Raw genomic sequence first — 23,367 nt, forward strand, 5'->3', positions numbered from 1 at the left:
TTATACATTTTATGCTATACTGTCCCTTTAACTATTTGAGATGCTGCTTAAATGTATGTGTTTGTTAAGACTTCCAGGGAGATACATTGCTTTTTTAGTCAGTGCAAGGGTTGCTGTGCCTGCAATGTGTGGCGAGATGAGAATGGAGTAGATTTTCCGAATTCTGTGCGCATAACTCCCTACGCTGTATATTGGATACTGAATTGGGTGCCAGTTCTATGTTAGTCTATGGGAGTAAAAAATGCGGCCGGTGGGTGAAATATACGCGTGTAACTTGTATGCTACGGCGTATATGTAATACCAAAATCGCGTAAAAGCAGCTTTTGCGGACGCCACAATGGAGCCCCTGATTGCAATCTAGTTTTAAAAACCACCACTTCACAGGTGTTATAAAATGGGCTAGCATATAAGATGACATTTCTTACTGAAAAATAAATTCAAGAGAAGGGGGGGCGGAGTTTGCCAGCAAGAGGAACAGACGTGTGTGCCAGGAGCTCCCTCATTTAAAATGTTCAATAATGGATAGCCAACTAACTTTATAGCAAGCTATACGGCTAGAAACTTCAGTGAGTGGAGAGAACAATATTATCTAATCTCTTAAGAAACAAAAACCCGCTATTTGCTGTTTTTGAAGCTTTTCCAGTAACTTTATTAGTATCGGCCTATAACGCCGGTTGAGACTGCATGGACGCAACCCCCTCTCGCTAATGCAGTACACCTTCCCTACAATAATAGCGACATGGCCATGGATGCTGCGATGCACCAGTTTGAAGAGACTGTATGTGAGCTTGTGGAAGACCACTACTCAGAACTGAGCTTACTTCTGAAGCAACTACTCAAAGATGTCTCTATCTCACGTGCCATACGAGATGGCAGTACAGAGCCAGGATTCATCATAGACAGTCCAGAAGCCTCATTAATGCCTACTAAATCCCAAAGTCAGCTCCCTCCCCTCAACCGGACAAAGCTGACTGAAAAGACTGAGAACTGTCAGAGGGGTAATCTAACGGTGCCGCAAACTACTAGCAGCTCACAACATTACCATATGACGGCGGAAAATATGCCATCGGCAATGACGGACATTCAGGCAGGAGAGATCGCATCTCCTCGTAGCCCATGCGGCAAACGAACCCCTGTTAAGACAAGAACACTGGACTCAGCGGAACCCAGAGATACAGAGGCGAACACTTATGAGGCTTTCTTTAAGGTACGGGAGATTCTCTCAGAGAAATACCGCCACTCCACACTTATGCAACAGGCATTATTTTTACTAAAGGCAGCACATATATATTTCACTGCTACTTGGCAACTAAGAAAAGGGATTGGCTAATGATTCCCTAAAAGAGCCATTTTGTCAGCCATTTTCCAGGTAGGGATATTTGCTCCCTTTTATGAAGACGTCACAGTTGGAACTCTACAAATATGGCATTGGTAACTGTCTTCTATATCCTTTCTTATTGTCTGTGCGTGTCACGGAATACTACTCTTCAATCGGGGTATGATTGGCTTCAATATAAAAACAAATTGACTCCTGTAAAATCGCCTTACGAAGAGGTTATGGACATGCAAGTTTCATAGTACTGTTTCCCCTAGGCGGCCCTATTGAATCTACGAGAGCTATGACAGTTATAGACAATTGTCCTAGAGATTCTTGAAGATACCTAGAGTAGAGTGTACACCGTATTAATATTGATGTGATGTTTATAGGTTTTTAGCTTCGGGCAATAAGAATGTCTATCTGTGTGCACTACAGTTTGTATACAAGCTTCTTTATATGCTGATATACACATGTTGATCCCCGGTTGGGAGTTACCCCATACTCATGTGAACTTATATGTGATATGCCAGGGTGTTATATCTCTACAGATTTTAAGGATGTTAAAATATTTCTGCTTTATATACCTTCCTTGCCTCCACAACCATATAGCATGATAAGCTCGCTTTGAAAATGCATAACGGTCCCCAGCAATATATTTTCTTATACACCTACTTAACTTGAGGAGTGGCAGGTTGTTATTTAGCTTGCGCATGAGAGAGTGTTATCGTAAGCACACACCCTATAATATGCCCATGTCCTTACTGTTCAGTAACTTATAATGTTTGAAGTCTCTAAGATACATACAGTCCTATTTGTTTTACTTATCTACCCTTGTGGCAAGGTCTGAGGACCCCTTTGAGACTCTATAGATCTGAAAGAGATTGCATAAGGGTATATCTGGGATTATTGGGTGCAGTCTTACATTACATGTCATCTTCCATCTTAAAATAGTCTACTACCTCTAAATGTAAGGTTTCAAAATAGCTCCTTATGCACACCTTTTATATGCAAGAACTTATTTTCCTGTCTGCGTGCAATTTATTATATACCAGTTGCACTCCCTATCTAAAACCATAGCACACATATTTAGTAACAGGCATGCATTTTCCAATTTCAAACTTATATTACTTGGGTTATCTGAGTTCTCTGGAAGATTGCAGCATCTTACATTTTCACTAATATTATATATATACCCATTCTGCTCTATACATAGATATAGTTATCCGGTTAAAGTTTGCTTCCTATACTTCTGGTAATAGCATTCTAATCTATAAGGCTAATCTTTAGTTTATTTTATACATATTATATGATAATGGCCTTTTGTATACACTATACATGGGGGACATCAAGTATTTTCTATAGTTACTCCTTCTTTGTGCACATAGAGAAACTCTCCTTTAGTACTATTGTAGTATAATTTAAACGTTTAGACCAGTTTTTACACAGAGAATATATGTTTGCACCTATTTTTTAATGGGTATGCAAGTCAGACTATGCAGAAGAGCCATCTAGTAGAAATCCCTAGGCATATTATTTCCTACTAACATCCTATGGTGTACTTTACTTTATAAACATAGGGCAAATGGTTTTAAGATAGGGCAATGGGTCTACTCACAATATATTATTATCTAAAGTAGCTAATCCTCCTCAGGTCTACTTAGAGAAAATTTTCCATGCTCTTTGTAAGCTCCAATTTGCACTATTATATACTAACATTGTACTATATTGAGGGCTAACGATCAGTTATTGACACTTAGGTGTTTGACAGTTTAGTCCTTGTGGTAAACCTCAATATATCCTTTTGGTAGATATCTACAGACATCTTATATATAATATAACAAAACTCCAAATCTAAGATATGTTTTCATGCACACGTTACCGAACAGTGGAGTCTCATGATGTGACTAAGCAATGGTTTACCTAAGGGGGTCAGAGAGAAAAATAGTTTGACTTTCTGGCTCACCTAGCCTCTCTTTTTAGAAAGCTCTTTTATGCCCTGTTTTTAGATATAATACACTATTATGTTCACTCACCTTTGCATTCTACTCTCCTTATGGGATATTACATATGTGGGGTCATGAAGTATAGCATAGACCTGGCACGTTCACTACTAGCCATTATGTAGTTTAGAACTAGAAGCTCGCATTAAGATTATGCACACTACTCAAGTTCATATAAGTTTGAAATTAGTTACGTGTGATAGAAAGAAAATTGACCCCGCCATGTACCTTGAATTACCTACATTTATCTATAGCTCCGCCCTCCACCCTTTTTCCCTATATGCATAGCGGTGCTTATCCGCTGAATCCCCCCCCCCCATTATATGCACATTCTTCGCTACTTTTTATAATTATGATCTATCGACACTAAAGATATGTTATTCGCTGATCAGTCATTTATGCTATCTTATTGAAAAACTGAGGTTACATTAGCCTAATACTGATGTTATATAATACTGCTGAAATGTTTCGCTTCATTTTCTTTGTACTCTTTCCTGTTATCAAAAAGGTGTACTATGTTTTATGTTGGTTCTGCAAAACCTCAATAAAAAATATTTAAAAAAAAAAAAAGAAATTCAACAGAAGGGAGGAATACACTGAAAATAGCATGACAGTAAAGAGGTGATTTTCATTTCTGCTGTATCTGAATCATGACAGTTTAATGTTAGGTGGGCTATCCCTTTGAGCTGTCAGTTTAAGATTATATTAAATCAAACATCAATTTGAATTTTAAAATCCGTGTGTAAAATATTACACTGTGTGTCCTAATGTCAGCATCAATGTTTATCTTTAACTGTTATTGCACATATACATACTTTCAAAGTATAATACACAATGTAACAAATGGCACTTACAAGTTCTGAGGAGTGATCAATGACACAATTATCGAACATTTTTATTCGTTAGTGATAGTTTAAAATGTATATTTGAATCAGATTGGCTGATGTCGTAAATCATGTGATTATGCATATTCTAATCAAAAGTGGTTGAAAAATTCACTAGTGTGGGGGTTGTTTAGGAGTTTGTGTCATATCTGGTGCGAAAAGTGTTGAGTCAAATTTGGCGCGAAGTGGAGAGTTTGACTTGTATTGCATGGCTTAAACATGGTGCACATAGATTTTTTTAAAAAATAAAAAGGAAGTTAGCTATATTATGTTGTGTATTTATTTCATTTTTATCTCTATATCTATTAGTGCAGCACGTTTGGGGCAAAACTTTGCACCAAATTTGGAGAAATAATATTGTCCCCTTGCTTTGTAATGATAGACAGAGGGGCCTATTTAACAAAGGTCTGTCGGACCTGATCGGACAGTGTGCATCATGTCCGACAGACCTCGCTGAATAAGGAGAGCAATACGCTCTCTGTATTCAGCATTGCACCAGCAGCCCTTGTGAGCTGCTGGTGCAACGACGCCCCCTGCAGATTCGCGGCCAATCGACCACTGGCAGGGGGCTGTCAATCAACCTGATTGTACTCGATCGGGTTGAATTGCTGCAATGTCTGTCCGACCGCTCATAGCAGGTGGACAGGTTATGGATCAGCGGTCTTTAGAACGCTGCTTCATAACTGGTGTTACGGAGCTTGATAGATATGCCCCAGAGTTGTAACATAATCCATAAGTAGTAATGTATTTTTCATTTTTATCCCTATATCTACTAGTGTGCCAAATGTGGAGCAATAATATTGTTTGATTTAGAAAGGATATACAAATTTAATAAAGTTTCTAATTTACTTTTATTATGTATATAATAAAATGCTTCATTCTCTTGCAGCATCGAACATAAGCTTTCTGTGTTTTCAGACTCCCATTGAGTTCTATGGCATCCTCGACCTCAAGGGTGGTGGATTGAAAACTAGGTATGCTCAGTCGGAAAAGACGCAAACGTAAATGTTGAATTTTTGATAACTTAGTGAGAGGTTCAAATAGTGTCAATTAGGAGGGCGAATGAACAGAATTCTGCTCGAATACCACTGTTTTCAACTCGCATCGATCTGCGTCAGATTGAGATGGCGGGATAGTATATTACGTCACAAATTTTAACATTTGCCGATCTTGACGCTTTGATAACTACGGCAGATCAATCTTGCGACAAATACGATGCAGAATTCCAGCATATTTTCAGTTGACGCTTTGATAAATAAGCCCTTATGCATTCTTTGGACATTAAACTACTTTCTTGGAAAGTATTCTTTCTTTTGGATATCTCTTCTGCTAGAAGAATTTATGAATCATTTGTTATCTCTTGTGCGTCTCCTTATCTAATTTTGAATCAATATAAAGCTCTTTTGCATACTTCTTTCACATTTTAGCTAAGATTGTTAACTTTCACAACATTAATAGGAAAATTATTAATCCTTCCTTGTGTCCTAATCCAAAAAATACTGAAAAAGTTTTGCATTCTTCGAATGTTGTTAGAGCATTAACATATCATGTTGATGCTACTAAATATTTCAGACAGACTTTTAGTCTGTTTGTTCTGTTTTCTGGTCCTAAGAAAAACCAGAAGGCCTCTGCTATTTATTTTGCCTCTTGGTTGAAACTTTTGATTCACAAAGATTATTTGGATGCTGGTCAGTCTCTGCCTCAGAGAATTACAGCTCATTCTACTAGATGGGTTGTCACATTGTGGGCTTTCAAGAATGAGGCTTCAGTTGCAATTGACTAAAGTTTCCTGAAAGATGAATGTATTGTGCTTGAGTAATGTTTGCTGGAAGTTTAGGTTTGTATTTGTAATAGGTTGGGTTTGAAATAAAATTCTCAAGAGAAGTCTGATGAATACCAGAGACGATCTACTTCCATATTTACTGATATGGTTGCTTTATAATTCAAAATTCATAACTGAATTTCATGAAGATTGACTAAGAAAAGAAAAAAGAAAAATTACATATAATAACAGCTTAATTATATCAAGTGAAAATGATGACATTAAACTCTTTACAATCTGAAGTAGACAATAGGCTTTTGGGCTAGATTACAAGTGGAGCGCAAAATACAGGGAGTGCAGAATTATTAGGCAAGTTGTATTTTTGAGGGTTAATTTTATTATTGAACAACAACCATGTTCTCAATGAACCCAAAAAACTCATTAATATCAAAGCTGAATATTTTTGGAAGTAGTTTTTAGTTTGTTTTTAGTTTTAGCTATTTTAGGGGGATATCTGTGTGTGCAGGTGACTATTACTGTGCATAATTATTAGGCAACTTAACAAAAAACAAATATATACCCATTTCAATTATTTATTTTTACCAGTGAAACCAATATAACATCTCAACATTCAAAAATATACATTTCTGACATTCAAAAACAAAACAAAAACAAATCAGTGACCAATATAGCCACCTTTCTTTGCAAGGACACTCAAAAGCCTGCCATCCATAGATTCTGTCAGTGTTTTGATCTGTTCACCATCAACATTGCGTGCAGCAGCAACCACAGCCTCCCAGACACTGTTCAGAGAGGTGTACTGTTTTCCCTCCTTGTAAATCTCACATTTGATGATGGACCACAGGTTCTCAATGGGGTTCAGATCAGGTGAACAAGGAGGCCATGTCATTAGATTTTCTTCTTTTATACCCTTTCTTGCCAGCCACACTGTGGAGTACTTGGACGCGTGTCATGGAGCATTGTCCTGCATGAAAATCATGTTTTTCTTGAAGGATGCAGACTTCTTCCTGTACCACTGCTTGATGAAGGTGTCTTCCAGAAACTGGCAGTAGGACTGGGAGTTGAGCTTGACTCCATCCTCAACCCGAAAAGGCCCCACAAGCTCATCTTTGATGATACCAGCCCAAACCAGTACTCCACCTCCACCTTGCTGGCGTCTGAGTCGGACTGGAGCTCTCTGCCCTTTACCAATCCAGCCACGGGCCAATCCATCTGGCCCATCAAGACTCACTCTCATTTCATCAGTCCATAAAACCTTAGAAAAATCAGTCTGGAGATATTTCTTGGCCCAGTTTTGACGTTTCAGCTTGTGTGTCTTGTTCAGTGGTGGTCGTCTTTCAGCCTTTCTTACCTTGGCCATGTCTCTGAGTATTGCACACCTTGTGCTTTTGGGCACTCCAGTGATGTTGCAGCTCTGAAATATGGCCAATCTGGTGGCAAGTGGCATCTTGGCAGCTGCACGCTTGACTTTTCTCAGTTCATGGGCAGTTATTTTGTGCCTTGGTTTTTCCACACGCTTCTTGCGACCCTGTTGACTATTTTGAATGAAACGCTTGATTGTTCGATGATCACGCTTCAGAAGCTTTGCAATTTTAAGAGTGCTGCATCCCTCTGCAAGATATCTCACTATTTTTGACTTTTCTGAGCCTGTCAAGTCCTTCTTTTGACCCATTTTGCCAAAGGAAAGGAAGCTGCCTAATAATTATGCACACCTGATATAGGGTGTTGATATCATTAGACCACACCCCTTCTCATTACAGAGATGCACATCACCTAATATGCTTATTTGGTAGTAGGCTTTCGAGCCTATACAGCTTGGAGTAAGACAACATGCATAAAGAGGATGATGTGGTCAAAATACTCATTTGCCTTATAATTCTGCACTCCCTGTATAGCTTTTGCAAGTGCGATATTTGAGCTCTACTTACTAATACCAGTGCACCCAAATGTGCGCTGGTATTACAAGTTAGCCGCAATGCGAAGGCAACCTTCTGTTCGCATTACATGGAAGCTTTGTGCTCATGAGAGCATGCTTCCAAAGGCTCCAGTGGGAACCTCATTATCAAGCCATGAGACAGAAGGAAATAATTTGTGCAGCGATGGGCAGCAAATGATAAATATATATGTATATATAAATATATAGGAACAAAACAGGAGAGGAACCGCTGTGTGTAAAAAGTAGATACTTTATTCCAAAGTTGCTTTAAAATTGGGAGGCATCCCAAACATACGGACAAACAACTGCTGCTAACATGTTTCGGCCATGGTGGCCGTAGTCATAGCATTCAGTAAAGTTACACAGGTGTAGGTTAAAACAGGTAAGAATCTAGCTGATTGGTTGCACATAAAATAAAGAAACGCCCATATGAAAGAGCATATAGTACCATTAACTCCTTGTTACCCTAATCAACCTATGAAAACAATCTTAAAGAGAGAATCTTAAAGAGAGAAAAAGAGCATACAGATGAAAGGGGGCTGCAATAAAGATAATATTATGATACACAGGACATGAGAAAACATGTTACATTACTCTGATGGAAAAGTACAATAAAGAGGTTGTGAGGGTAATGGGTACCCATGTAAATAAACATATACCCCTAGGAATCTTGTACGCTGTGATAACAAGACCCTATCTACAAGTACTCAAATTAATATAAGCTGAGGTATTGCTCAAACCAGCTATCATAAGTCAAGACGTGACAGTCTAAAGTAATGATGGTAAATTAGTATATCTGATCTTGTTATTATAAACATTATTTACATTATTTTCATCATATACATCATATACATTATTTTCATTATTTAGCTTCCCTTTTAGAGCTGTGAGTGAAGCTAGAAAAACAAAGGGGACTCATATGTAAGGTATAAATATGAATGTAGTGGATGAACTTCCCCAGACCATACCGGCATTAACACAATACACTGCAATACCATACTAGGGCGGGGCATATTCCTAAAAGTTAATGAGATCGTATCTTGAATTGAGACCGTGAGGCGTTCTGGTCTTCAAATGGAACATCCAGAACACCTCACGTTTCGCCAAAATGCTATCAAGGTCACCTCCTCTTTTGGGTGTAACAACTTTCTCAATGGCAATCCACCTGAAGGTGTCTAGTTTGCCTTTGTGAACAGTTGTAACGTGTTGTACAAGTAGAGATGTAGATTTTCCTCTTTCTAAAGAGGAAATGTGTTCCCTGATGCGTGTGTTAATATCTCTGGACGTGAGTCCAGTATATTGAATATTGCACTTGATGCAAGTTATAAGATAAATTACACCAGTATGAGTGCATGTGGTATACCTTTAACTATAACCCCTCCTATTTGGTCTCCACCCTATATAAGGACTACCTGTAACACTCAATTACTGCCTGATTATTGAAGTCTTAGCTACTCTGTTGTAGCTTTCCTTATCTCAGGTCTCCTATTGTTTGTATCCTGTGCAAGGTGGTTTACTTTGTTTACTCTAGCTGTGTCTTGAATCTCTTACGATCAAATCGTTACTTTATCATTACCGACTTTGGATTATTCAACGGCCGGATCTACTTTTTCACCGCTACCCGGAAGTAAGCCGCATTCACACACGCTGCCTCTCCCAAACACGGATCTTCCAATGCGGTAACAGAAATATCACGGTCCTCAAGGTGGTAACGTACACGAACAATGCTAAAGCCTTTAAACTTCTTATCTGCTTGTTTTTTGTTACCATACTGAATTATTGGGCATATCCTATTACCTGCAACATCCAATATGAACAAACATTGTATGTCTGTGGAATGTCTGAACTTGTAAATATTTTAGGCTGTGTGTGATTGCGTGAAGTAAGAAGGATCATTTGTCTCTACCATTTCAAATTCTGAGCTTGTCAGTATTTCTTTTTCATCTGTGGCCTCCGGTTATATATATATATCTTGAACATAAGATATATATTTTATTAAATATTCCTTATATTTATTAACACTTAAGTCAGTAGTTAATATACAAATTCATCATATATTAAATGTCTCATATTGTTTAATCAGGCTACATAGAAGTTGTTTTCTGATTACTACAAAAAAGAGCAACAAGCTCTAATTTTAGAGCTAACCTTTATAACCAATGTGCAAATACTTGTTTACTTAAATACAAAGCTCAGAATACCACATAATAATCAGGCCCAAAACCGAATTTTGAATTAATTAAACATTATGGATCCTAATGAAATAAAAAAGGAGTTTAATAATGTTTACCTTAAACTTGATTATTTAGCAAGAGCTGTGACTGAAGTGCAGACTGAAAATGCTGCACTTAAAACTATAGTTAAAGATTTTGTTACACAAAAACCTCATGACCCACCTGAACCTCATATTAATTATCCACAACCTTTTTCAGGGAAACGTTCTGAGTTCAGGGAATTTAAGAATGCCTGTAATTTATTATTTTCTCTTAGACCTAAGACTTATCATACTGAGCGGATTAAAGTTTGTACCACAATATCTTTCCTACAAGGTGAACCCAGGACTTGGGCTAATAGGTTTTTTGAAAACAATAACAATATCCTGGATTCATTACAAGATTTTTTTTCTGCTTTAACTAGTCTATATCAAGACTCAAATTCTCAAATAAATGCTGAAATGAGATTGAGGTCTTTAAAACAAGGTAAGAGAAATGTGGAAGATTATACCACTGAGTTTCAGATGTGGGCAGAGGACTCTCAGTGGAATGAAATCAGTTTGAAAAATCAATATCGTTTAGGTTTATCTGAAACACTCAAAGATGAACTTTCACGTCTTGAGATCCCAGATACTCTTGATGGTCTTATTAAATTAAGTACATCTTTAGATCGTCGTTTGAGAGAAAGGAGGGCAGAAAAGGCCTCTAATGATACCTCATATAGAAGACCTTACCAAGTCACAACAAGTCATGACAAAGCTCATGGCAGTGCTACCCCTATGGAGATTGGTGTACTTAGAGGACCTCTGCCACCAGAGGAAAAAATTAGAAGGAGGTTGGAAAATCTCTGTTTATATTGTGCTCAAAAAGAACATGTAGTATCTACTTGTCCTTTGTTGAAAAAACAAAAGAATGGTAAGACAAAAACCAGTGACTTTATTTACAGCATAGCTAATGATACACACATGACTTTGTCTATTTCTTTACAGTGGGACCAGAAAAATATCCAAACCAAGGCATTAATTGATTCAGGAGCATCCGGAAATTACATTGATTCCACTTATGTAAATAAAAATCGAATACCTACTATTTGTAAACAAAATCCTGTATCTATTAAGTTGATAGATGGTTCATTAATAGAACAAGGACCTATTACACATCATACTATTCCCCTGCTTGTAACATCATTGCAGGGACACACTGAATATTTATCTTTTGATCTCATAACCATACATCAGCACACTCTCATCCTAGGCTATCCTTGGTTGAAGAAACACAACCCTCACATAAATTGGGTTTCAAATAAGGTAACATTAGATTCAGCTTTTTGTTCCCAAACTTGTTACCCACATCAAACCATAGCGTCACTTGATATTGGTTTACCCTCATGTTATCAGGATTTGGCAGACGTATTTAATTTAAAAGAGGCAGAAAACCTTCCACCTCATAGGGAGTTTGACTGTCCTATCGATATAATACCTGGTTCCAAAATCCCTCATGGTAAGATCTATCCCCTCTCTCAAGAGGAACTCCAGTATATAAGAAACTACCTAGACGAAAATTTACGTAAGGGATTTATTTCACACTCCACATCCCCTGCAGCTGCAGGAATGTTTCTAGTAAGAAACAAGGATGGTACCATAAGACCTATTATTGATTATAGAGCATTAAATAACATCACAATAAAAAACAGATACCCTTTACCTTTAATACCTGAACTTTTGGAACGTCTAACTGGTGCAACTATTTACACCAAATTAGATTTAAAGGGAGCTTATAATTTGATTAGAATTAAAGAAGGTCACGAATGGAAAACGGCATTCAGGACCAGATATGGCCTTTTCCAATATAATGTAATGCCTTTTGGTCTGAGTAATGCTCCGGCAACTTTTCAGTTTTTTATAAATGAGATCTTTCGTGACCTGATAGACGTTTGTGTCATAATATACCTTGACGACATATTAATTTATTCTAGAACACCTCAAGAACATGAAAAACATGTACGCTGGGTATTAACTCGTTTAAAAGAACACAAACTATATGCTAAACTGGAAAAATGTTCCTTTCATGTCACAGAAATAAAATTCTTGGGTTACATCATCAGTCCCAACAAAATTCAAATGGATCCGGAGAAGGTATCAGCAATTCTAAATTGGCCTACTCCTACTTCCACAAAATCTGTACAACGATTTATTGGTTTTGCGAATTTTTATAGGAAGTTTATAAAAAATTTCTCTTCAATCGTTAAACCATTAACAACACTCACTAGTGAAAAACAAAGATTTAAGTGGACAGAATCCGCTAGCCTTGCCTTTAATAAATTGAAAGAAAATTTTACTACAGCACCCATTCTAGTTATGCCAGATTTTGATTCAGAATTTATCCTTGAAGTAGATGCATCCGACTCAGGTATCGGTGCAGTTTTATCACAACAAGATAAGAACAAGACTGAGATTCATCCTATTGCTTTCTATTCAAAAATGTTAACTAGTGCTGAGAAAAACTATAGCATAGGAGATAAAGAACTTCTAGCTATAAAACGTGCTCTAGATCACTGGAGACATTTATTAGAAGGTTCTAAGCTACCTTTTAAGATTTATACTGACCATAAAAATCTTGAATTTCTAAAAACAAGTAAGACCTTGTCTGCAAGACAAGCAAGATGGTCTATATTTTTTGATCGTTTCAATTTTCTCTTAACCTACAGACCAGGACATTTAAATACCAAAGCCGATGCCCTCTCTAGATTACATGAACAAGACACTCATAATCAAATTAACCAAATCATTCCAAAAGAAAAAATTATAGGTTTATTAACACCTTTAGAAGAGGAGATATTAAAAGAATTAAAACATGAACCACCACATGGAATAGACTGTCAAAAAGATTCCAAGACTGGTCTTTTTTATCATAATTCTAAACTATATATCCCCAAACAAATTAGATCTTCTATTCTTAAACAGACCCATGACGGGACACTAGCAGGCCATCCAGGTATTTCTAAAACTATAGACCTAACCAGGAGAAATTATTGGTGGCCACTCATGGATACCTATATTACAAACTATGTAAAACATTGTGATACCTGTGCCAGAAACAAGTTAACACACAAAAGACCATCAGGTCTTTTATCTCCTCTGCCTATTCCTGACAAACCCTGGAGTACCATATCAATGGACTTTATTGTCGAGTTACCTGAATCCCACCATTACAATACTATTTTAGTTGTCATTGATCATTTAACAAGACTGGCTCATTACATTCCCCTAAAAGGTCTCCCTACAGCTTTCACTACAGCTCACGTTTTCCTAGACAACATAGTTCGCTTACATGGACTGCCCAAAGTTATAATAACTGATCGTGGTACACAGTTTACCTCTAATTTTTGGAGATCCCTATGTAAGTTAATCAAAATTGATTCTAGATACTCGACTGCTTTTCACCCTCAGACAAATGGCCTTACAGAACGACTCAACCAAACCCTTGAGCAATATCTTCGTTGTTATATATCTCATCTGCAGGATGACTGGTCATCCTATTTACCTTTGGCTGAATTCTGTTATAACAATACTACTTCTACATCTACTAAACTATCCCCATTCTTCGTTACTTATGGATATCATCCTACTACCATTTCATTGTCCTCTCAACAAGTGAACTCTCCCTCAGCATTGGATTTCGCAACTACCCTACAAGAAAGACTTAACATCCTGAAAAAACATCTTTCGGAAGCTAAAGATTATCAAAAAAGGTTATATGATACCCATCACACTGCTAGCCCGGCTTATCAGATTGGAGATTTGGTACTACTCTCGACAAAGAATCTCAAACTGTCAGTTCCTAGCAAAAAGTTAGCAAATCAATATTTGGGTCCTTTTAAGATTTCTAAAATAATCAACCTCAATGCTGTGAGGTTAGAGCTTCCCCAGGATTTTAAGATTCACCCCTCTTTTCATGTCTCTCTGTTAAAGCCATATCTTCCTTCACCTCAGTCTCTCTCCTTGTCTCGACCACCTCCAATACTCGTTGATGATCGAGAGGAGTATGAAGTTGAAGCTGTATTGGATTCTAGGATCCATAGGAAGAGGTTAGAGTATCTTGTGAAATGGAAAGGTTATGGTTCGGAGGATAACTCTTGGCAGCTTCATTCTGATCTTCGCACTCCCCGTCTTCTACGAAATTTTCATCGCCGCTATCCTGAGAAACCTAGTTTGGAAACCCCTGGGGTGCTTCCTTGAAGGGGGGGAGATGTGGTATACCTTTAACTATAACCCCTCCTATTTGGTCTCCACCCTATATAAGGACTACCTGTAACACTCAATTACTGCCTGATTATTGAAGTCTTAGCTACTCTGTTGTAGCTTTCCTTATCTCAGGTCTCCTATTGTTTGTATCCTGTGCAAGGTGGTTTACTTTGTTTACTCTAGCTGTGTCTTGAATCTCTTACGATCAAATCGTTACTTTATCATTACCGACTTTGGATCATTCAACGGCCGGATCTACTTTTTCACCGCTACCCGGAAGTAAGCCGCATTCACACACGCTGCCTCTCCCAAACACGGATCTTCCAATGCGGTAACAGAAATATCACGGTCCTCAAGGTGGTAACGTACACGAACAATGCTAAAGCCTTTAAACTTCTTATCTGCTTGTTTTTTGTTACCATACTGAATTATTGGGCATATCCTATTACCTGCAACATCCAATATGAACAAACATTGTATGTCTGTGGAATGTCTGAACTTGTAAATATTTTAGGCTGTGTGTGATTGCGTGAAGTAAGAAGGATCATTTGTCTCTACCATTTCAAATTCTGAGCTTGTCAGTATTTCTTTTTCATCTGTGGCCTCCGGTTATATATATATATCTTGAACATAAGATATATATTTTATTAAATATTCCTTATATTTATTAACACTTAAGTCAGTAGTTAATATACAAATTCATCATATATTAAATGTCTCATATTGTTTAATCAGGCTACATAGAAGTTGTTTTCTGATTACTACAAAAAAGAGCAACAAGCTCTAATTTTAGAGCTAACCTTTATAACCAATGTGCAAATACTTGTTTACTTAAATACAAAGCTCAGAATACCACAGTGCAATTCAAACAAGCCTTGATGTCAAAGGATTTGCCTGTGACAGCAGAGGTAAAGGTGTTAGATATTTGGACATAGTCACAAGGTCGGCATTTACAATGCCCACACCTATACATCCCCTTGTGGGATAACCATGAACTCTCTGGCCTATCAACTTGTTTGAGTTGAGTAAGAGATAGAATACTACCTAAAGTGTGACTTTTCTTGTAGCTGCATCTGATCCTTTTTTGTACAGCATCTTTGAGCTGGTCATCAGCCGCAAGCAATGGGAAGTGTTTCTTGATGATACTGCATATACTAGAATAAAAGTTAAATCCCTGAAACTGGGAGGGAGTACACTGGTTAACCTTGTCCCCTAAGAGTGTATCCCTTGGTATAATTTGGACCTTGTTTCTTGCTTCCTTGATGTGACTGTTAATGTATTTGCGTTATTTGAGCCTTTGTGCTAGGACCTCTGCCTCCTTGTGATAATCTGCCTCCCTAGTACAATTCCTCTTGAGTCGAGAGAATTGGCCTTTGGCCACAGCATATGATATACTTTTGGGGTGGCAACTGTCTGCATGGCTTAAAAAAGCGTATGTGTCCTCTGAAGGTTTTGCCATCTCCAAAGATGCGGCACAACTCCCACCAGCCAAGATAGAGATTGGCGTAGGAGGGGGCAAATTTAGCCCCCATAGCTGTACCGCACCTTTTGGAGATAGCAAGTACCCTCAAAGGAGAAAAAATTGTGAGTTAAGAGAAATTCAAGGACCCCGAGGATGTAAGCCTGAAAGTCAGGAGTGTGTTCTGTTGAATGTGTCAGATGAAATTTGACTGCCTCAATCCCCTTGGAGTGCGGAATGGATGAATATAATGAGACAGCATTGATGGTTAACCAACAATAAGCTGTGTCCCATTTCACACTACCAAGGAGATTCAGAATGTGTTTTGAATCCCTAGTGTAGGAAAGCAGATTTATCACTATGGGCTGTAACAGGGCATCGAGCCATTGGGATAAGCGTTCCAATAAAGAATCCACCCCACTAACTATGGGGTGTCCCTTGATGATTATTGTACTTTTCCATCAGAGTAATGTAACATGTTTTCTCATGTCCTGTGTATAATAATATTATCTTTATTGCAGCCCCCTTTCATCTGTATGCTCTTTTTCTCTCTTTAAGATTGTTTTCATAGGTTGATTAGGGTAACAAGGAGTTAATGGTACTATGCTCTTTCATATGGGCTTTTCTTTATTTTATGTGCAACCAATCAGGTAGATTCTTACCTGTTTTAACCTACACCTGTGTAACTTTACTGCATGCTATGACTACGGCCACCATGGCCGAAACATGTTAGCAGCAGTTGTTTGTCCGTATGTTTGGGATGCCTCCCAATTTTAAAGCAACTTTGGAATAAAGTATCTACTTTTTACACGCAGCGGTTCCTCTCCTGTTTTGTTCCTGTCTTATACCAGCTCCGGAACCGCTGTGCCCGCCTGGTCGGGTTATCTGCAGTCAGTCCAGGACTTCGCATTGCCTCTCCCCCTCCGCAAGCACGTCATTGACGACGTCAGTGGAGCCTCGTTTTCAAGTACAGCAAGCGTGTACACCGTGAACGCCGGGTGAACAGCTGTGGATCTTGCAGAGTGTGTCTCGGATCTATACCCAGCGCTGGATAGGATCAACCCCAGAGTGTATGGAGCACACTGCATTCAAGAAGGTATTTCCTTATTGTACCGGAGGTAGGGGGGGAGTGAAGTCTTATTGTCACTGCTATTGTTATTGAAGCTAACAAAGTCTGGGTTATTGAAATCTATTTATCTATTGGGGCAACAGCCTCCTAGCAGTGTGCCTACTCTCTTCATTCACTTTATATAAATATCCTATATAATAAATGGCCAAGTATGTTTGTCAGATGCAGTCATGCGCAGTAGAGACTGCACGTGACAAACATACCTGGCGGTTTGGATCCTGACACTCAGCACTCAGCACAGAGCAAGGCTGAAGCGGAGTGTCAGGGAGCGTGGCCGATTCGAGCGTTGTGATGGGGGCGTGGCCGGGCATAGCGAGGGGAGTGGCTGGGACTGGCGAGTGGCGTGACCGGACGTGCCAAGGGGCATGGCCGGGTGGGTGTCATCACAATGGGGCATGACCGAGCGGGGTGCCGCGATGGGGGCGTGGCCAGAGAGGCAAAGGCTTTCAATTAAGACAGAGCCAGAGAGGGAGTAGGAGAGGGAGGGAGAAGGGCCAAAGAGGGGGGGGAGAGCCAAAGGGGGGGAGAGAACAAAAGAGGGGGGAGAGAGAGCAAAAGAAAGGGGGGAGAGCCAAAGAGGGGAGAGAGAGCAAAAGAGAGGAGAGAGAGCGCAAAGAAGAGGGGGGGGGAGAGAAAGCTAAAGAGAGGGGGGAGAGAAAACAAAAGAGAGGGGGGAAGAGAGAGCAAAAGAGAGTGGGGAGCGAGCAAGGGGAGGGACTGCTGTACTGCAAAAATTGGCCCGTGTACACAGGCTTTAGTACTAGTATATGCATAAATAAATATATATGTATATAAGCAGACACACAGTTCCCCATAGACTGCAATGTAAAGACACTTTTCACCCCACCCCCGCCAACTTTAACCCCTAAAAACTGCTTTGTGCAGTAACCAAAATATACTTTATTTTAGGGCCAATTTGGGCACTTTTGGGAAATTAACCAGATATCTGATCTCTGGTTAATTTTAGGAGCACTAATTGCTTGTGGTAGTAATAAACAGCAACTTGTAATCAAGCCTTTTGTTTGAAGATTTACAAATAGGAAATAGATAGAGCTGCTTTCATTGTGGTTATGTTTGTTTTGTTTTCCTTTCAAATTTTCCCTTCAATGAAAAATGTGTTATGTTGATTTGAAATGTCACTGCATATTCCTATGGATAGTAAATTGCAGTGTTTAAAAAACAGTGAATAGGGGGGCGGAGCCAACTAGCGACCAAGATGGTCGCATCTCATGGGAGCTCTGTGCTACAAGCCACTTATTAGGCCTTATTGCTACATATAGCTTGGGGAAAATTACTTATGGAGGACTGGAAATAGCTCAGGGGCAACTGGTGTGCCCTAAGCGGTGATTGCTGACACCGGAGGTATATTGAACATTCATTCTGGAGCAGATCGCAACGCACAGCGAGGTGTCGCCATGGCCTGCTGATTGCCTGCGCACCTAACACAATCACGGAAGGTGTTGCTCTTGAGCAGCCACTACTCACGACCCACTTCATGCTGATGACAATGCAGGCGACTACTGTGCCGCTTACTGCGATGGAGAAGAGTATTACTCAGATGTTGCAGGCTCACTTTGCGAGACTGGAGGTTTCACTATTGGAGGCCTTTGGGAAGGTGCGCGGAAAAGGGGATCTAGGTATATTACCTACATCTCCATCATGTACAGCTCCTCTGCATGGTCCTATAGTATCTCATACAATAGTTAGCGATGACCACATGGCGACTTTCTGCAATGGGGACAATCCTGATGCATAACCCGACACTCACTTCCAAAGCAACCACATGGCGCACCTATGAAACAGATTTTGGGTCTCGCTTAGCTTTACACTTTGGCCTGACCCTGTTACCGGATCATTGTAACGTGGTGAGAACCGTTAGCCTGTCGTTACAAGCCCTCGAACTCTTTCTATTGATCTACCCTTCTGGGGCCCTGCTCTGTGATATTCCTGCTGAATCGCAGCGGCTTGTGGATCCTCCAGCCCGAACAGTGTGATTGGGAGTAGGCTGAGCTGGTAACTCGTGGTGTATCTTGAGCAGACCCCTCACGATACGTTTATGGCATAGACTCTGGTACACTACTCTCATCTCATTTTGGTTCTCTCTTCTGGCACTGTTCTCAGCCTTACTTTCGTTAGGGGATATTAATGTCACAAGCCTTTACTTTTATTGACAGTTCACTGTAAACCTCAGCCCCATGCGTTTTTATAACACTTCATTGACACCAATTAAATACGGATGCAAATGCTCCTTCCTTCTTGAAGGCATACAGCAATCATTCAGGATCCGTGTGATTCAATTGAGCCCAGGCGAGGAATTGGTTAGATGGGTGATAGAACTGAATGCCGGACAGTTAACAAAATTTTCTGCCTCTACCCCACTGGACTCTTCTACTATAACCCATTTCAGAGAACTCTAAAGTTATATTTTATTGCTTCCTACAGCTGGCTTTTATTAGGTACCAGGTGTTATGCTATATTTTTTATGTTTTAGTTAATGGTTTCATTGGGTTTATTATATTTTTAGTCAGACTATGGTTAGCTCCTAAATTAGCTTTACAAAATAGCTATACTTCTGTTCTCAATGGTTTACTTGTATACCGCACTTCCCAATTTTTCACTAAGACACCTAGAAGATATAATTCAGCTATGATAGGCAAGTACACCTTCCCTATGCATAGATCTTATACCCTACAACCCAAGAATATTGTCTTGTTAATGCTCATTGACCCAGTTTCACCGTGTTGCTAGATAGTGATAGCAATGACGTCCTAAATATTTTATTGTTTGATTCAAGTGTTTTGTGTATGTGTTTTTGTTGAACTATATGTTTACCTATTTTTTTTTTTTTTTTTTGTCTCCTTCGCCCACATATGTGTACTTCCTTATCTTTGCAGGCTCCTTACTGCTTACCGGTACCCATAATGATATAAACAGACCCTACATAATATTTTCATGTCTGCAGATCTATATATCTTACGCATCTGTTTGGAGTTTAGGTGTAGTTTCTAGTTATGGCTCATTGCTGCCAGCGGCCGGGGCAGCTTGATGTCTATAATCTACAAATATATAGCTCCATAGAAATGTTTCAGACACAGTCTCTCTAGGCATGTTTCTACTGTTATATTTATAATTGTTATATAGCCATAGCAAATACAAGCGATTTAAATGTTAACTCTATGTGAACTTATGTATAGGAGCGCTGTAATTTATGCTACCAATTTACGTTTATGTGATATGCAGACCCCAAGCACTACAAGATGACCTGTTTTCTAGCGCAGGCTGGACCTGCACTAGTACCTTGATTCTTAACTTCTCGCCCTTACACTATATGACAGAGCTGCATAACCCTTATTAAAAATATCCTGAATTCTTGGGTTTCACTGAGCAGAATATTGTTGGGAGAGATACAATTCTCTGATATTCTCCGCTAAACACAATTAAATAACCACCTCCTTCCCCCCATATCTCGTATTCCACATTCCATATCCCATATTCCACACTCTATATTCCAATATACCTCCTTTGTTGGGAGATTTGGTTGCATGGTTTTTCTTGTTTACACCATACTCTACTTGTCCCTTACTTGGGAAACTCTTGCAGGTTACCATAATATTTAGCTTGGTGTCCCTCTTGAGCTTTACAGGATTGTCTAGTATATATATTTAGTTCTATATTATCATATAATTACCCAGTGTCGAAGCTATTACCTTAAGTTCTCTAAGCTTCTTTATGCAGGACATGGCATTGACCTATCATATAAATAACCTGCTCCTATTTACCCTCTAACAACCCATGTGCCCTCGCAACTCTCACCACAGACTCTGAGCTCTGTTCATATATTTAGATTATTATCCTCATTCTACCACCTCCTCCCCCCCCCCCACCTTAATATACCTCCTAGTTTAGGAGGGCTAAATATGCGGCTTATCTTTCCAATGCCGCACTGCCGCACTTTTACAACTTTTAATATTACCTACTGATTGACTATGCTAAATCCTTTATTTCCCTACCTTGAGCTAGTATCTAGATTAGGCCCAACAATGGCCTATTGAGTTATAAGAAAGATGTACCTTGATATTAATATTTTACATGCATTAGGTTACCTTGTTTACATGATTTAATATGCATAAAAAAATAAATAAATGTGGTTTTCTGGGAGACCCAGGAGCGGTCTATCTTGTTTCAGAGATACCTACTACAGCATTATAGTTTTCACTATGTTGGGAGGTCCATGAGAGACCTCATGATTCTAAGGTGTAGGTATACCGTAATAGTTGGCTAACATTGTCTTTTACTTCTCCTATTTTATGTCATGCAAAAGTGTATTATATATATATATATATCTTGTTTTTTATTCTAGTTATGCTGTTAGCTTTGAATATTCCTGTGTTCTTACATTTGTTCTGTAACTGGAATCACAATGACATCCAACATATGTATGCCTTGATTTACACCACAATAAAAATATTTAAAAAAAAAAAAAAAAACAGTGAATACTTCTAGAGCATTAAAAAGAATTAGAAATGCAGATGATACATTTTAATGTTTTGATTTGGCATTTTACAGAAGTGATTTATCAACCTGGCCCATGATTAAAAAGCTGGCGAACAAGGCTCCCAGAACTCATGTGCAATCCTGTGTCTGCTATAGTGCAACACATTGTGCAAGAGCAGGGGTCTTCAACCACCTTGGTCTGATCAGTTTGGTGTGATTTTAATCTGAGGATTCTGAGCGGTTAGGAAGCAGTGGTCCTATCCTTCAAACTGACCTTTTTGTGCCAATCCAACTCAAATTTTAAATGTCTTTCACAAATAACATAAAATAATAATTAACAAATACAAGGAAAGTCATAGAAAATGAAATAGGAAAAACATAAACTGTTCATGGTAAATACAGAAGACTGAAATTAAAAATAGCTAACAGATAATAAAAAGGGATAAAAATACGGTGGAGCTGACATGCCCTTTCAGATATCCCAGCTATAAAACTCACCCATGGGAGCAATTCTGCATGAAAATGGGTGCCCAATCTCTCAGCAGCTCTCTGAGGATTAATTGACCCCTGGATTGATGTTCTGCAAGCACCTGGATATTGATAGTGCGTCCCTTAAGGCAGTTTAATTGGCCCTTCAGAGCCGCAACATTTACTACACACATGTTCCGGCCTTAAGACGGATGGCATCTGCACCTCTACCCCTCATCTGAGGAATTCATAACTCACACAGCCGGGTCGTTAAATAGATGGCTAACTGAACTGGCATTGCTTATGCAACCTCTTAATGTTTGCAACAAACAGCAGATATTGCATCTCTTCTTGAATAGATGTACTGCTTTAAATATATCTTCTCTTATAAGCTGCCCTAGTAGTTTCTGTTATACAGCCTTCGGAAGAGTAGATGCTAATGTCTTTATACAGTATATGTATATGAGAATATATCACTTTCTTCTAGCTCTCAGTGTATGGCACCTTATTTGCTTCTCTGCTTTCCTGAATACCTACACACGGCCAGTAAAGCACTGAATAGGACCAACATATAAGAAACTGAAGAAAAATACTCTTCATATTAGCAAGCAACTATAAGCTCAACTGTACCTTATGCAGTCTTATCTCATGAAGGTTTACTCAAAATACAAGTCATATCAGGCACCTGGTAGAAAAAGTTTGACTGTCCCACTCTCACTCATTAAAACAACACCTATCTGCCTATCTTATATTTTACATATGCTTTGGCGGAGAAGTGCCTCTATTCTATCACATCTTTAGTGGTGACAGTTATTTACATCTTATAATTAGTCACCCCAGAAACTGGGAAAGCCTGACAAAATACCAAAATATCCTGTTCCAGCACAGTCATCAGTGAATGCATGTTTTAGTTGACAGATGTTCCTACTACTCCTATGTCTTCTAAACAACCTCAGCAACAATGCTCTCCTGCGCTCTCCTCAGATAATGAAAATGAAGAGTTATCTGATTCCATCCAGATCTCCAAGCCTTTCCTGACCTTTATACTTTCTAAACAAGATTTTAATAATCTTCTTGTTCAAGTTCGGCAATGTATAAAAGAAGAAATTTCTGAAATCACTGAGATAGGAAACAGGGTAGAATACTTAGAACAGGAAAATGAAACAAACCAAACTGAACTAGTCAATGTTCAACAACACGTACAAGGACAAGACTTGATCATACTCCAATTGCAAGGTAAGCTAGAAGACTTGGAAAACAGGGAGCGTAGGCAGAACCTACTTATCAGAAGAGTTCCTGGGTCCATCTTAACTACCTCCCTGACAGACTTTCTTCAAGAGTTATTAGCTCATATCATGGGCTCAGATAAAGAAACAGTGATCGCTATTGAAAGAGCTCATACAATACACCAACTAGGTACATAGTCTTTAAGCTGAGAG

General features: G+C 38.9%; 1 protein-coding gene across 1 annotated transcript in view; it reads left to right on the forward strand.

The window, feature by feature from the left end:
* Window positions 1–739: 739 nt before the first annotated feature.
* LOC128664685 (extracellular calcium-sensing receptor-like) overlaps window positions 740–23,367 on the forward strand; it is a 55,340-nt gene continuing 32,712 nt past the window's right edge. The window contains exons 1-2 of the mRNA XM_053719494.1: window positions 740–1,207; window positions 22,840–23,164. Of these exons, the coding sequence (XP_053575469.1) occupies window positions 740–1,207; window positions 22,840–23,164 (793 nt within the window). The remainder of the gene's footprint in view (window positions 1,208–22,839; window positions 23,165–23,367) is intronic.

This window comes from Bombina bombina, chromosome 6 (genome assembly GCF_027579735.1).
Source record: "Bombina bombina isolate aBomBom1 chromosome 6, aBomBom1.pri, whole genome shotgun sequence".
Classification (NCBI taxonomy): Eukaryota; Metazoa; Chordata; class Amphibia; order Anura; family Bombinatoridae; genus Bombina; species Bombina bombina.